We start from the raw sequence: 16,308 nt of genomic DNA, 5'->3' as shown, positions 1-16,308 counted from the left end.
TAATATACTGTTCAATTTATTCAACCGTAAAGTGTAATGATTGAAATTTGAGGAAATTTAAAAATAGATACTGTGATATTCTATTTTTGATTCTTTATGCTTTGTTCTAGAAATGGTTATAACCTATCATTTTTTAAACCGAAATCTGAGTAAAATCTATTCAAATTTATCATTGTAATAACCGTCACGTCGACGATCTGTAGAGACTGAACGATTTAATCGTTTTCACTACGCGTTATCTGAAAACCATGGTTGTAATCTCTATGTACTTTTCAGACGTATTGTACTATACTTGGCCATGATGTTATTCCTTTTTAGATACCCATTCCTTAGTCACGGGCATGAAAAACAGTTACTGCTCATACAGGGCGTTCTGATATTTCCACTGCAAATACAATACAAATGAATAACTTTGATCTGTAATACTGATATCTGAAATTTACCAAAAATTATGTAACTATTGTACAGTATATTTACAATGTTATAGGTCTGGAGATGTTAAAAATATGAAATTTCGGTATAAGAAAAACGTGTATCGTATTTCTCTGGATATTAAGTTGTCAAGAATTCAGTACTGGTGCACTTACCATAAAAATATTCACGTATATACATCAGTTTCTCAATTGTTTACTGATTCATGTAAAATTTTTCATTCGTGCCTTTATATTATTAAAAACATAATTTTCCTTAATTTATAGAAATTCTTCGTTAAATAAATGTAAGCACTATAATTTATAAGATTAGATATTGAATAGTTTAGACAATGCGGATTTTTCTGCTAATGGGCAAAACTTTTGCTTAATAAATTAGTTGATGCTAGGAAAATTTTACCCTATATTACTATTACTAATCATTTGTAACGTTAAGATTGATTTGTTAAAATAAGGTTTTAGTTAATAATTGATTAGTATCAAAATTTAGACTTACAATGTAGTCAAACAGGAGCCAGGTTTCAACTTACCTTTAGCGGCTCATTTAAAGATTTGTATGATAAGCAAAAAAAAAACTAATTTTAAATTACATTGATCATCATGACTATTTCAATTATAAGTAGAAAAATATGTAAGCCTTGCAATTTATATGTAAATAACTATTTTTTAAAATTTTTACGATTAAACATTTAATGTAAAAAAAAAGTGTTAAGTTGTTTTATATAAGATTTGTACAAAAATCAAATTTTACATAAATTTTATTAAAAAATTCTTTAATGATCATTCAGTGCTGAATTTCAGCTCTAATAATTATTTGATTACTTCCATAGTTTCACAGATTGGAAAATTTGCTTCTATAATTTCACAGCTTCAGAAAGAAAACAGCACAAAAAAAGAAATGACAAAACAATCTGTTCCAATTTTTTTTTTTTACTTTTCTCCCAAAAAAAGTCACAAGAAGGGCTAGACACAGGGATCACACACTGTACACACTGCTGTACAAATACCAAAGGCTCAAACACTTTTGTTTTTTGCTAACATCCATTTGCAAGAACACATGTACAAAAGAATGCTACTTGGTTTTCTATGAGTTTACCCCTGATTACTAAGCTATAAGGATAGAAATTTCAGGAGAGAAAAAGAGACAGCAGGAACACAACGAGGTAGTTGGTAAAAAATGTATGACTTAAACTGAAAAGGAAGGAATTATTTACAATGAATGCAGCATAGTATAAACAGCATTTTTCTTTTTTTTTAAAGTGTGATACACTGCACAGCTATGTATGTTCTCCAAAATTTGAGCTGATTTACAAAATAGAAAGGAAAAATTTCAGCTTTGGTATATAGCATTTTAAATAAGATTATCAAAACACTATATAGATATATATATATATATTTTTTTATATATATATGCTATATACTCTGATAAACCTAAACAAAATTTTTTTGTTTTGTTTTTGTAAATGATAAAAATTTTGTTGTTGTAAAATCACTTGCTGTGATTTTATATGCCTTAATCCAGTTTAACCATAATTTACATGCCATAGAAAAATAAAACATGTTTCATGCATATGTTTTCCTATATTTGATTTAAACAGATTTGAAAAAATTGCATCTAATATATATTTTTTAATTAATAGTTTATAATTTATTTAATGTGGGCACTTTGTTGCACTGTGCCTTCTTATGTCAGAATACTGAGCTTGTGATTTTCATTTGGCTCTCTTGATGCTGATACTGAATATGCGTGAAGTTACGCATGCAACATCTACTGTATGTAAAGTATTTTTGTAAAGAGTGTATGATGTACTGCATACAGGATATATTTTTTTTGTTACTTAAAAATATACATAAATATAAGAATACACAATTAATTATGTACAATTTGTCATGCGTGAATGTCTTTTGGTGGCTGATGCAAAGTTAAAAACTCAATAATGGTGAAAAATGTAATGAAAAATTGAAATAATAAATTTAAACAAATAAAATGGTATTTTACATCTGCAGTTTAATTTTTGCATTGTTTCCTACTGTCAAATTTCATTCGATCTTCAATTACTTTTGTATATAAAATTTTAAAACTACTGAATTTCCTGACAGTTCAGCAGAGTTTTTGGGATATAGAAAAGATTACAACAGGGGTGGGAAGCAAAATATGTAAAAACAAATTATTTACAAAGTTATCTTCCTGTACAAATATTCAATAATGATGTTAACAGAGGATACAGAAGACTATTTTCTATTATGTGTCAAGATAGAGGATTTGGGACAACAAGCATCAAATACTTCAACTAGACAGATGTAGCAAAGGCTATTATAATCTGTATACATAGGGAGAGGGAGACTATAGTAAGGCTGCGCAATGGTGCCACTTTTTACATCTACTATCTAGTAATTGCATTATTAAATTTACAATGTTCTACAGGCTTGGGAAGAGAAAAAACATACATCCACATTTTAATGACTCCACAGTTTATGCATGTTGCGGAGAAATCTTCACTTTGAACTGTTCTTTCACAGATAATCTGGCAGACTTTAATTTTGCACTTACGTCGATGTGCAGATGATCTGGTCTATAGTTTGTACCAGTCTTTACAATGTAAGAACTGGTTTTATGACATACCATATAAATGATGGATTCGAGTTGGAGCCGTTTCCCTGTAGGATGCAAGGGAGGCACAAGTCAGCACGTTTCAAGACAAGACATTGAATTATCCTAACTAAACTGTTATCGTCTGTTCTTGAATATTTGAGTTTATACTGCATGTATCCAAAATCAAACACTGGCCGAGGTAGCACTAATCATACATCACCAAGATATCACTCGAAGTGGCATCCGTTGTCACTAAACACAACCCTCTTTAATTGTTTTCAGTCTTCTTTGAACGAGATGTCACCAATCACATTAAAAAGTTATTTTCAAAAAGATAAAATGTTATTATTGCCTGAATATTAACAAGGATTTAGGGAATGGTAAACATGAAGTAAGTTGATCACAAGATACTGATCTATGAGCTAGAATATTTTGCCCTGAAATACGAGCAACAAGAAATTTTTAAATTGTTATTGTATCACAAGATTGATTATTTGGAGAGGAAATTGACAAATTGTTTTCTGAATCAATTATATAAAAAACAGACTTCTGTCAAATGTAGAAAAAAATTTAAAAGGTGTTTAAGTGATAGCCATTAATATCTAATTTTTCATATATATTTAGATATATTTATATATATGTATATATGTAGGTTATGTATATATAGATATATGCAAGGAGATAAATAGATTTAACAAAACTCTTTTTACTATGCATGCAATACCACTTTCAAACTGATAAGCACAAACTCTGGTGATGAAATCATTAAAAACTTTAATGTCAAACATAGTATTTCATTTCATTTTTTCCACTGTAGTTCTAATACAACTATTTTACATCTTTTTCCAGAGTTGCATAATGATTCCGTCAAGCTTCACTGCAATAACGGAAACTAATCGGGCTAATCACTTGACCACCTTTCAGAAATATGGAAGCACGAAGGTACTAATTTCCATTTTGGTGTTTGAAAAAAGTCTTCACTTGCACAGTAACAAATTTGGTCTGCATAGACGGCATAAAGGCTATGACTAATCATCACGAATCATATCGTGCAGAACAATCCACCCCATTCAAATCCAAGTCATATATTTGATGGAGGGTTTTGGCTATGGTGCAGCCACGGAGTCATACAATTTAAGAAGCTCCCATGGCTGGAATATTGGACGACATTTTGACATCTGGCAAACTATAAATAAATCTTTTTCACTTTCTGTACAGGTTTGTTATCGGCAGAACTATTGGCATTTTTACCATTCCCGTTTTTTGGCGGCACATTAAGGACAAGATTTATTGGCTTATTGTTGCTCGAAGGAGAGAGAAAGCTATCACTATGGTTCATGTCACACGTCAGCCGAGCATCTCGTTGTTCCAGATAATGTGCATCGTCGTAAGGTGAATCGACTTCTGTATTTCGACAACGTCGACTAAAAATATAACCGCTGATAAAACCAACAACAAGTGAAGAAACAATACTTGTAGTTACTGCAATGGCTAAGGTTTCAGCTGTATACATATAAGGATGACCCCTTGAAGCACCAGTAATACCTGATAAAATAAAATACATAAATTTTCATTATTAATTTTCATAAAAACAATTTGTTAGTGCTTCTGAAATATAAATATTTAAAAATACCAATTTCATTTATTCACATTTATTCAAGTAACATTTAAAATGCCTTAGTAATAAAGCATTACAACATATCACTGTGCAAAACTTTTAAAATAACTTATCATTTGTCAGAAAACATTTTTAAAAACTGTTGTTACTATTTCATACTTTATATATTTTGCATATTTTATAAAATCTTACTAATTTATGTCCCTTTAAATTTAGTAAAGTCAAAATATGAAAATGTTAATTATAGAATCTTTAATATTTGTAGGTTTGTAGATTTTTAAGATAGACAGACATATATCAAAAGTCCATAAAAGAATGAAAAGATTTTCACAGATTTAAGTATTTTAGGATAAACTTTTGTATAAAAATTTTTAGGTGTATTTTTGTTTCTTTTTTTTTCTTTTGAGAGTAAATAAATTATCATTGAATTCCTTTGACATTGAAAATAAATCTCATAAAATTGTATTCTTTTATTTTGAAAAAAAATTGTTTTATTTCAATACAAATATTTTATATTACAATGTAAATATCATTTTAACTGTGTTTCTGTTTTGGTGTACTTTTATTGTCAATCTTCAGAGACTCACAAATGTCAGATAATAAGTTCAAGAGAGATACAGTCATTCATATGATTCACTTCACCCTTAAGACAAGAGAAAACTTAGACAGAAACAAATAAAATAACATTAGCAAATATAGTGTAGATTTTTTTCGTATTAATTAAAATTAGAAATAATCTCTTCATAAATTAGTAAAAACAATGTTTTGACACAGTGTAAGAATGACGTTAATCTCTCAAATTTTTTGTAATTGTTATGGGAATTAAATTTATTGATACAAAATTTTGACAGAGTATGTTCTGATGACAAAAACATTTTCATTTCTTATCAATGAAAAAAGAGAATAAAACCAAACTCGAATGGAAAAAGTTATATGCACACTTCTATTGTAGGATATAGATACTAGAATACATGAGGGAACAAAAGAGTAGGTTATGGGTAGCCCAACCCCTCACCTGTGGCTGCTGCCTCTTGCTTTTTACTGCTGCCACCAATTACACTGGTAACAAAAATCAGATTGGTTTAAATCAGTTAAATATACACAGAATAATTTCCAAGCAAAAGAAACCAGTTAGTGTAAAATAATTTTAAGTTATAAATAGTTTCTAAATTTTCATTTCTAAACAGATAAATGCAAACAGAAAGCTGATATATTAAGAAAGAACTCACTCATCTAACTTCTTCAAATGTGTAGATGAATTATGGTCAAATTAATTACATCTACACACATTCGACATACGTCACTCATACAGTTGTCGTTCTTTCATGTAAAAAAAAAAAGAAAAGAAAAAAGAAATAAATAAGGAAAAGCACGCTAAGTCTAAACTAATAGGATATGGATAGATGATGGTAAGAGAAAACATCACAATGTATACGTTAAAATGCCTTCACCTTGATTGTTAGCTCTTCAATGGGATTAGAATAAGATAGTTAAAGAATTGTAAGTGGGCAGCAGCCATAGGAGAGGTCGTCTCAGGAGAGGATAAGATCACACACACATTACACAACAAACGTAAACATACATTACAAAAAGATGTGAAAAGAAGTTTATGATGATTTTTATTAATTAATTTCAATTAAAAATTTTTTAATAACGAGAATATTTATGAAAGTACTTAATAGAATAAAAATATTTAATTTTCCTGGTTGCTTATATAATAAAAATATTTTACATATTTTGATAATCAAAAAATTTAATGTCAACATTATAAGACAAATATTTATTGACGGCTTTAAGTAATTAATGCCAAATTGATATATACTATAATAATTCTACTGTTACATTTGAAAATTACTTAGTGTAATTAAATGCTAATCCATTTTTATTCTTCCACAAATAAATTATCTTAAGATATACCTCATTTATGATTCCTAGTAGGGGAAACCATTTTTTTAATTCATTTATTTATAAATGTTCAAAACCCAGATTATTTCCTTACTATACATTTTTGCTTATTTACTTCTTACCTGTAAAAATGTGTGTTCATAATGTGAAAAGAGAAAATCAAATACTTAACAAGATATGTATTATTAATCTATACATGCAATATATTATTATTCAAAGGAACAATTAAAAAGACACTTTTAGAGAATTAAATAAATGCATTTAAGATAGACTGGGTTAATGTAGCATCAGTCTAATGTTAAAATATGTATTCAAGAAAGACATTCATGCATTCCAGATGTCATACAAACTCCAGTCACAAACAAGTGAGATTGCAAATAAAAGGGAATGGGACAGGAACATTATATGATGAATTATGGGCTGAAAATAAATTGTGATTTGCAAAGGAAAAAATACTTTTCTTTTTACAACTAATAAAGTTCCTAAAATAACATCTTAACTAAAATTTTTGAAATTATTTACAACATATTTCATCATATCTTTGTAAATAATGTGATTTTCTAAACGAATTTTATATGCTAAAATATATTTATAGTGTAAAAACTACTTATTCTTATGCAGGATAAAATTTCAAAATCATTTTCCTAATTTTGATTTTAAGGGGGAGAAAAATTGTCATCCGAATTTTTCCTAAATAGGGCAGCAGTTTCACTTCAAATATAGTTTGTGCTACAACCACTGGGTAAGGGGTCAAGGCTTACCATTGCCACCGTCGTCTTTTTCCATCGTAGAAGAAGAGTGACTGCCCAACTGGTTGTCATGACGACTAGCAGAATGATGGGGAGAACGTTGCGGAGTTGTACCGGTGCCTAAAATACGCCCTGTATTGATGTTTAGAGAAGGATTAGTTATACAAACTACATTATATATGAAATGATAGGAAAGAAAACTGACAAAACACTTTTTGAATTAATTTACAATTAGTAATTAAAAAAACAATATAAACACCTTTAGGCAAATGGATATTAACACTGAATAGAATTATAATAGAACAAAAGTTAGTTAATTTTTTTTAATATATTCCATTTCCCATTCTTTTCTAGAAAATACAAACATGTAGCTATTATTTTCTATTCAGAAGCATTCACAAATACAAAATCAACAAAAGCCATAACAGAAATATTTGAGACAAAAACATGGCTCAGTGTTAGCAGAAGCTGAATTCTCCACAATATTAATCCATAGTTAATGCAGAAAGATGCATATTGGAAATAATTTAGTATCTCTGTTTAGCTAATAATAAATTTAATTAAGAAAATGTAAAGAAAATAACAGATATAAAAATGACAGACATTTATTTTCCAACACCAAAAGATTTAAATACTTGGCATTTGGCTTACAAGCACTTTGCAGAGAGTAGGAAGCAGCCACCTTTTATGAGAGATGGATATATTTTATGTCAGATTTTGGAAAATTTAAGCGTTTGTATTGTAGTTTGTACTATGTAACTAACCGGAATTATTGGTTTCTGTAATATCATTTTCACTGGAAGGAAACCACAAATTAGGTGGACAAATGCACTTCTGCGGACATGGTGGGCAGGTGGGAGTACTTGTTGTAGTACTCCTTATTTCTGAATCTATTTGAAATGAATGCAAAATTAATATTAAAAAAAAAGCCTAAAGAATGGAATGATGTTAAAAACAAAAAACCATAAACTGAAAATAAATTCTACAGAAAAAATATTTAGATACAAAGAAGTCTGTTTTATATAACAAATAAAGTAAATTTGAACAATAATAATAACAACAACAATAAAGTTAAATACATTTTGTAAAATAATGCATTCTTATTTTATAAATAATAATAAAACTAAAATAAAATTAATAAATATTCAAATAAATTTTAATATGTATATTATTAAAATAAAACTATATTAATTAATAGAAAAAAAAAATAATAATGCAATTTTTTCATTCCAAACATTCCCAAGAAATGGAATTAGAAAAAAGAAAAACAGAAAATTCTTTCAAGGAATGCATTCATTACTGTAAGATGTAGAGAGATTATTTTATTTTTAATTTCATAGTCAATAAGTGCATGCTTGTAGAAAGAAAACAGTTTACTACTTCGAGGATATTGTCGAGAGTCTAAAGCCGCAAAATGTTAGTAAATGCAGGTTTGGGGAATATTCCTTAATAAACTCACCAGTGTGCTGCAGCACTGATTCTGATGTTGTAATGTCCTCATCTGCAAGAATACGTATCACACTTTTGTAATATTCTATATATTCACAAAGTAGATTTTCCACCATTAATTATATATTTAATATTTAGCATATTCCATCTTAATTTATATATAATGTTTTTGACAAAAAATTTTATTCCAGATGAAAAAAAATGACACATTTTTTTTAACAACAAAAAAATTGATACTTGTTTCAATTTTTGCTGTGTATCAAACATAAGTAATTTAATCAACTGCATAATAGAAATCAAACTTGATCGGAATACATTCAAATCAATCTTTATATTGTGAATATTTTCAATTATAGTCGTACGTAAATTATTTACGCTCAATATAACAAAAAATGAAATCCCAAAAAGTTAAATATAAATATATCATTATATAAAATACTGTTGTTTTCGGACGTAAATAGATACCTCAATATAAAGAATGAGTTGTAAAAACGTACAAAGTATGATCAAGTATTTTTAATTGGAATATAGTATTTACTACTATTGAAAAGTTTTTAAAATTGTAACATTATGCAAGAATCAACAAAATTCTAAAATAATAGAAATGTCATTTTCTGAAAAAAATGCTTGTTTATAAATCAGATAAATCATCAAGTTAAAAATAAATTGTATATAAATGAATACTGAAATCCATATGAATTTTTTTTTAAATTTAATTCATAATGCAATGAAAAATGAGTTTAATTCTTCAAATTTTGTTACAACAGAGAATTAAAAATTAAATTTTCAATCTTTTTAGTATAATAGTTTGAAATTCATAAAATATTTAAATGTATTCATCCATAACAATATACATTCATGAATTCTCTCTGGTTAAAGTTGAAATAAAATTTATGATGATACTTCCATCATTCAAAATATTCAAATACATATTCTCTATATTCTTCAAAAACAACAAAAAAAAATATCACATTTTATTTACAAAATTTAGAAGTGAATGCAAAAAATGATACTATAAAAATAATACTTTTGATTTTTAAATAAAACAACTTGCCATATAAAGATGCTGTTCTGAAAAGAATATATTAAGTAAAGCAAAAACTTATATCAAAAAATCTTATATACAACAGAAGTATTATCTACATTTGATAAACATCCAGATAGGTAGCAACAAATACATTTATCCAAAAGGACTTATAAGGGACTACCAGAGATGGCTCCTCTGATTTTGTGGAGTTTGATACATATCATAGTACTACCCCAACCAGTAATCCATGGCAACATCTCAACAGTCTTCAATAAAAATCAGTTTAAAGTTTTCCATGTTCCTTAGATACTACATTGTATTGTTAAAGCATCAACAGTGGCAAACTGAATGGTAGGGTACAGTGCATGTTACAGGTTTGAATCTTACTCTCTCCAATTTTTTTTCTAATCTGCATTGAATTGTATTATTGTGCAACATACTTTTGTATTTTTAACAAAGAAAAAGCAAATATGTAATAAAAAAATTTTAATGTATCTATCACTTTTGCCACAATTTTTATTTATACACATTATGCTTTCACTCATTGCCAACGTAATACATAGAAAGTTTCTTTCTTGTCTAGTCTTGACTTATTCGTGTAGCAGCATGAGCACGTGAGGAGTTTCTTTGTTAAAAATACATTGCACACAATATTCTGTTTCAATGCAGATTAAAAAATAAATTTGAATCTAACATGCAGTGTAATAGTGCTGAGTATGGTGGCACTTTGTTAATACATATATGTAAGTAGCTTGAGAGTTGACTTTAAAATGTGACTATCATGGATCACTTGGAGAGTAATACTGTAATGTATATTAAAATCAGGGAGTCATCCCTGTGATAGCCCTCTTCTTAGTTGATTCTATAATAATCAGTCCAATTTCAATAATCATAGTAAAAATAAAAAGATAATTTAGTTAAAAAATTAATTATATTTTAAGCTTAAGTTAATAGATTATTATTACTAAAATTTTCAAAAATTCTAGTAAATTTTTGCAAATAATTTTTACAAAAAGCATTGAACTGATGACAGGATAATTGGATAAAATTATCAGTTAACCTAATAACTAATTATTATAAAAAATTATATATATTGATAAACTGGTGAATACACACATAAAAAAAAATAACCAAACTTAAAATTTTGGCATTTCATAACAATATAAACTAATTTGGTTTATGAAGTTGATTTTTAACTAATAGATTGCATTATTGGAGAAAAATTACTGATTAATGTGATTACTAAACATTTTCAGGAACAAATGTCCATCTATAGAATAATTCCAATATTAATGATTGACATTGAATTTAAGTTAGTTCTTTAAATTTTCAAACAGTTTGTTATAAACAATTTGCAATATTTAAATTTAGTTTTGTTTAAGTTTTAACACAATAATTCAATAAAAATCAAATTGATTATTACATAACTAACAAAAGCTGCTACACAAGTTTTAATGTCATTACAATAATTTATCTGAAGTTTCTCCCCAATAAAGCAATATATTAAATTCTCCAGTTCCAGAAAAAATTTTATTATTTTCTAAGAATGCTGAATTGCATTTTTCCTATAACTATCTCTATTGGAATATTGATTTTTTATTCATAAAGATTTTCATTTAATCCCATATTATATGATCATCAAATGTACTTTCATATTAAATAACTTTAAATTGTTTTATTATTTTTTTTAATTTTAAAACTTTATGAATCATTGAAATCTAATGAAAATTTTCATTATTTTTAAATAATATTCTTTAAGAATTGTAGCAAAGAAACATTATGCAATGCTGTTTTTTTAAAATCTGCATCTATAGGAATTGGAAAAATTTTATAATTCAAACATATTTCACTTGTAACAAGAAACACAATTATTGATTTTCATAAACTGAAGATTTAGCAGATGTGATTCCATAGTAATTATATTCTTCTTTTTAAAAAGAGTATTATTACTATGGAATATTTTGAATATCAAATTATTTTAGTTAATTACTCAATAATTAACTAAAATAATTTGATTCACTCAGTTTTTAAATTGCTCTTACGGCATATAAAAATTTACAATAACAACAACAAATTTTCAAATTCCATTCAAATGATATGGTAATATACATTAAATTTTATCACTCATTTTAATTACTTTTTGTTGGAGATAATATGATTTTCAGAAAATATATTGCTTTACAGATTTTAATATATTTTAATTTACAAAAATTTAAACGTATTATTAATGATTCTGAATATAAATCTATTCCATATGCCATTTAGAAGTCATTTTTCATTGCTTGCATATAAACAATTCAATGAAAAATTTTATTATTTGATTCTGACAGCTGAGACTAACTCTTGAAATGTATTCAGCAGTATTGTCTGAATTTTAGAAGAAAAAATTTGATATGTTGAATTTATATAAGAAACAAATTCCGTAAAATAATAATAGATTAAATCTATATCAGAATAAATTTAATCTATTATGAACTGGAATAGGCAATTATTATTTGTTATTGGTATGTTCTGGATTTACAATTTAAATTTTTATTGGTTTTTGTTCAACAAACTTAATTATAAGATAATATTTCAAATTTAAAAAATTATTTTAAATGCTATCTAATAATTTTGTTTAAAGAAAGACAAGTTTCTTTAATTCAAGATGTAAGAAAAAGACATTAAAATTTTTTGTTAAAATGATGATAATTTATTATATAAATATCTAATAAAACTCAAGCTTTCTTAAGATAAAAGATGTTTTTGAATTTGAAATCATTTATCAAAAATGATAAGTATTCAGCATCTTATACTTGCTTGTGAAAATATAATATTCTCATAGTAACTGATTGTACAATTTAAGATAAATATCAAAATATAAGCAGTTCAATAATAATCTTTATATCATTGCATATAAAGAATATTGCTACAGTTGAAGATATGTGAAAACATTTCTAACTCAGTTTTGAAATTAATCCTAAAGAAAAACTATACTTTGATTTAACAAAAGCTTTATAACGAGGATAAATATTGCTATTTTCATTCTTAAGTTTTGGTTAAATTTTAAGAAAAAATTATAAAACTAAAATATAATTTACTGTTTAAGAATTTGATGATCATATATTTAAATCGCTTGTTGTAATTATTACTCATAATGTATAAATCTGCCATTAGCCATAAGAAAATAAGTAATTGAACTCTTCACTTTGATTTAATAATTTGTCAATGCAATAAAACTGTTTCTTTTTGATTTTAAACTATTATCTATTTACTTTTATGAGTTTGTAAATTACAATATTTGAATTTTAAAAATTTATTTTAGTTTGGGTTCTACATTTCTTTGGTAGTGTTTCCACAAATATGATAAAAAAGAAACTTATAGACAAACTTATTTCTTTGTAAATGCTTTAATTTTTCTGATTCACTCTATCTGTTCTGTACAAGAATCTTTTCTCTTTCTCATCCTTTATTCAGCCTAGACCTTTAAGTATGATCTACCTCATGATGATAATAGAATATAAAAATTTTTAGATTATTGTCATTATTATTAATTAAGTATAATGTAAGTGTTTGTACAGATGTAAATTATTCTGAAGTAATTTTTGAATTTTAAATAAATTGTGCTGATGTCATCAAATGCATTATTTAAAAAATTCCAATATAAAAACAACAGTCAAGGCAAGACATCCCATAAAAATGTTTATCCTTTAAATAAACTCAAAGACTTCAAAATAATTAGTCACTCATTTGTGCTATTTAAATACAATAAAAAATCTTTAATGTCCACATTTCATATTTATTTTTTAAATATTACAGTATTCAATTCCAAGGATTCAAATTATATAATAATTATATAAATTGAACACAATACTGTATTTGACTTTTTCATTTTCTTACGAAATAAAAAAAAAGACTTGTTAAATTTTTCAGTTTTATTTATGTTGATAATTTTATAAAAATAGTGAAATTTTTCCCATTAATTAAATTAAAATGTCTTAAATTAATTTAAAATTATAAGACGATTTACCTTCAGGACACCGAGGATCTGAACCCTCTTCTACATTTTGTACATAAAAGTCACTTTTCCAAAATCTAAAAATTCATTTTAAAATTTAATTTTGATAAACTTTGCAATAAATAATAATTAAATATAAAATAAAATGTTTAATGTTATACCTAGATCTTGAACTTGTGCACTTCTTCTGTGTTTTTTCCCAGGCACAATAAGGATCTTGTAACCCTACACAATCCCTAAAAAATTTATATTATTATCATCATCATCATCGTGATAAATCAAATAAAGATGTTTTTAAAAATTGTAACATGTTCGTAAATTACATAACACAAACCTGCAAGTTCTTGCCCTCTGTTTACAGTTATGTAAAGGAATGGTAACTATTTCTCGGTGGGAGACTACCATTAGTCTATTGTTATATAGAGTATGATATACAAGTAGATTTGTAATTGGAGTTTTGGAACTGAATACTTGAATTTCTTCAATAATTACAGGTATGACTTTGCCATTGGCATTTGCACTTCCAGCGTTTAAAGCTTTAATAACTTTTCCATTATCTAAAAAGAAAAGAAAAATTCTTTAATAATGTAATTAAACATTTTTGTATTGCAATTATAAAAAATTCAATTTAAATAATTTTATCTCATTTATTTTAATTAATGTAAAAAAAGTTGTCATTTATTTATTATTATTAGTTCGGATTTTGTATTTTATTTGAAACTATTATACATAATAAATTATTTATTTAAAAAATGTTTTTAATCTGTATAAAGGTCAACATACTACATAAAACAAAAGTGAAAATGTCTTCATTTTTCTGCAAAAACCAACAATAATTTATATCATGTCATTATTTTTTTGTGTAAATTATAATTATAAATTATATGATATTTATGTAAAAGTTAAGTAATTAAAATAATATATTTTTCACGGATCATTATAATGATATCTAAACAGAAATTCTAACTCTGTTTTGAAGGAATAAGAACTTTTACCTGTTCCTATAAAAAGAACATCATATTTCTTTCCATCAGCTGTTTCTATCTGAGGATCTACTGCAATATGAGTGAGACGATAACTGAAATAGATATTAACTCATTATTTATCAATAATATTTATTATATATAAATCATAAAAAATGCTTAGAAAACATTCTATAAAAAATTTAACTGACATTTTATTCTGACAATCTGAAGTTATAAACTATCTAAATATATTTAAATTCAAATTTATACAAACACAATTTTTCTATTTGAAAAAAGATATCTTGATTATTACAACTATTAATAATAAGCCAAATCAAATATAAAAATATTGTGTTTTAAATGTTTTATCATTTTTTCTTAAAGAAGCTTTAACTTTAAATAGGAGGAAAATTTTATATCTACATTAAACATTTTTGAAAATAACATGTGTTAATTATGTCAGATCACTTTTGAAATAAAGTTCATAAAACAGATTTTTATATATATGCTATTATGCAAATCAATTTTCATTAAAAAATTAGAACAAATTCAATTACAGTAGAACCTTGATATGTTTACCGTCAAAAGGACTGATGTCTATTGGTCACCCAATAATTGTGCTTAGATTTTCATTCTGGGAGGGCAAAGGTGGGTCAGAACATTGTTTTAGTGGGGTGAATATTATCTGTGCATTTTATCTACAAACAAACTAATTTTTAAAATTTAACAATTGATTTCCAGCAACATATAAGCAGAAAAAACTTTAGTGAGAATGTATTACTTGGTAAACAATCCATATTTAAATAATCTTCCAGTAATAGTCATTAAAAGTGAGGAGAGACATTTTCAGATGGGTTGTACATGGTGGTCACCATATGAAAATGAAGTTTGGTTTGCAATTTTATGTAGCCAACGAATGTATGTTATTACATATACAGTATATTGAAAATGTTACAGAATGGGATAAAAACACATACTTCACATTATCTTCTGAGAATTATTCTTTCAGCTATTGCTGCTTCATTTGTACTCTCATATGATCTAATATAAACAAGACCCAGATAATGTAGCCATTATATAAAAAAGCCATGCCCTCTAAAAAAATAAGAATTGTGAAATTTGACTCTTTTTTTTTTCCTCTCAGATAGTATTATATACTCTATAATCTTCCAACTGCTAGACATGAAACCAATAGTAAGGGTAACAAAACATGGAAAAACAGGAAGTTAAAAGAAAAAGAACAGTAGAGAATAATTTAAATACAAGTCATAAAATTTTATTGTAATTGTCTACAAAGTATTGTAGACAATTTTTCAACAAAAGTTTACTATAATTTTAAAACTTTCATTTGCAAGACAGTTTCAATTCCAGAAACAAAAGTGTATGCATTTGGTCAACATATAGACTGTTTTCTATGGCATGAATAAGCCAAAATGCAAGTTATAGAGGCATTCAACATCTAGAGTGTTAAACTCTGTATATTTTTATGGGACATATTCTGGATTATGCAAGAATGATTCTTTTAGAGAGATGATCAACTTAGGAGCTTACACTGTAGTTACAATACAAAGTGA

The 16,308-nt window shown here is 26.1% G+C and overlaps 1 protein-coding gene across 11 annotated transcripts in view; it reads right to left on the bottom strand.

The window, feature by feature from the left end:
* Positions 1-1,345: 1,345 nt before the first annotated feature.
* The window catches only part of LOC136979195 (semaphorin-1A-like), a 264,778-nt gene continuing 249,815 nt past the window's right edge, over positions 1,346-16,308 (bottom strand). For 6 of the 11 annotated variants that reach the window (XM_067275130.1, XM_067275131.1, XM_067275128.1 and 3 more), the window contains 8 exons: positions 14,765-14,847; positions 14,104-14,326; positions 13,931-14,005; positions 13,782-13,846; positions 8,756-8,797; positions 8,061-8,186; positions 7,309-7,428; positions 1,346-4,569 (listed from right to left, as the gene is read on the bottom strand). In XM_067275130.1, coding sequence (XP_067131231.1) covers positions 4,211-4,569; positions 7,309-7,428; positions 8,061-8,186; positions 8,756-8,797; positions 13,782-13,846; positions 13,931-14,005; positions 14,104-14,326; positions 14,765-14,847 — 1,093 coding nt within the window. In that variant the 3' untranslated portion in view covers positions 1,346-4,210. The remainder of the gene's footprint in view (positions 4,570-7,308; positions 7,429-8,060; positions 8,187-8,755; positions 8,798-13,781; positions 13,847-13,930; positions 14,006-14,103; positions 14,327-14,764; positions 14,848-16,308) is intronic. The other 5 variants (XM_067275135.1, XM_067275136.1, XM_067275138.1 and 2 more) reach the window with 5 other exon arrangements.

The sequence above is a fragment of the Centruroides vittatus genome, unplaced genomic scaffold (assembly GCF_030686945.1).
Source record: "Centruroides vittatus isolate TY-2023 unplaced genomic scaffold, ASM3068694v2 contig_595, whole genome shotgun sequence".
NCBI lineage: Eukaryota > Metazoa > Arthropoda > Arachnida > Scorpiones > Buthidae > Centruroides > Centruroides vittatus.
The sequence above is the reverse complement of the archived record's forward strand: the minus strand, read 5'-3'. Positions and strand labels throughout refer to the sequence as shown.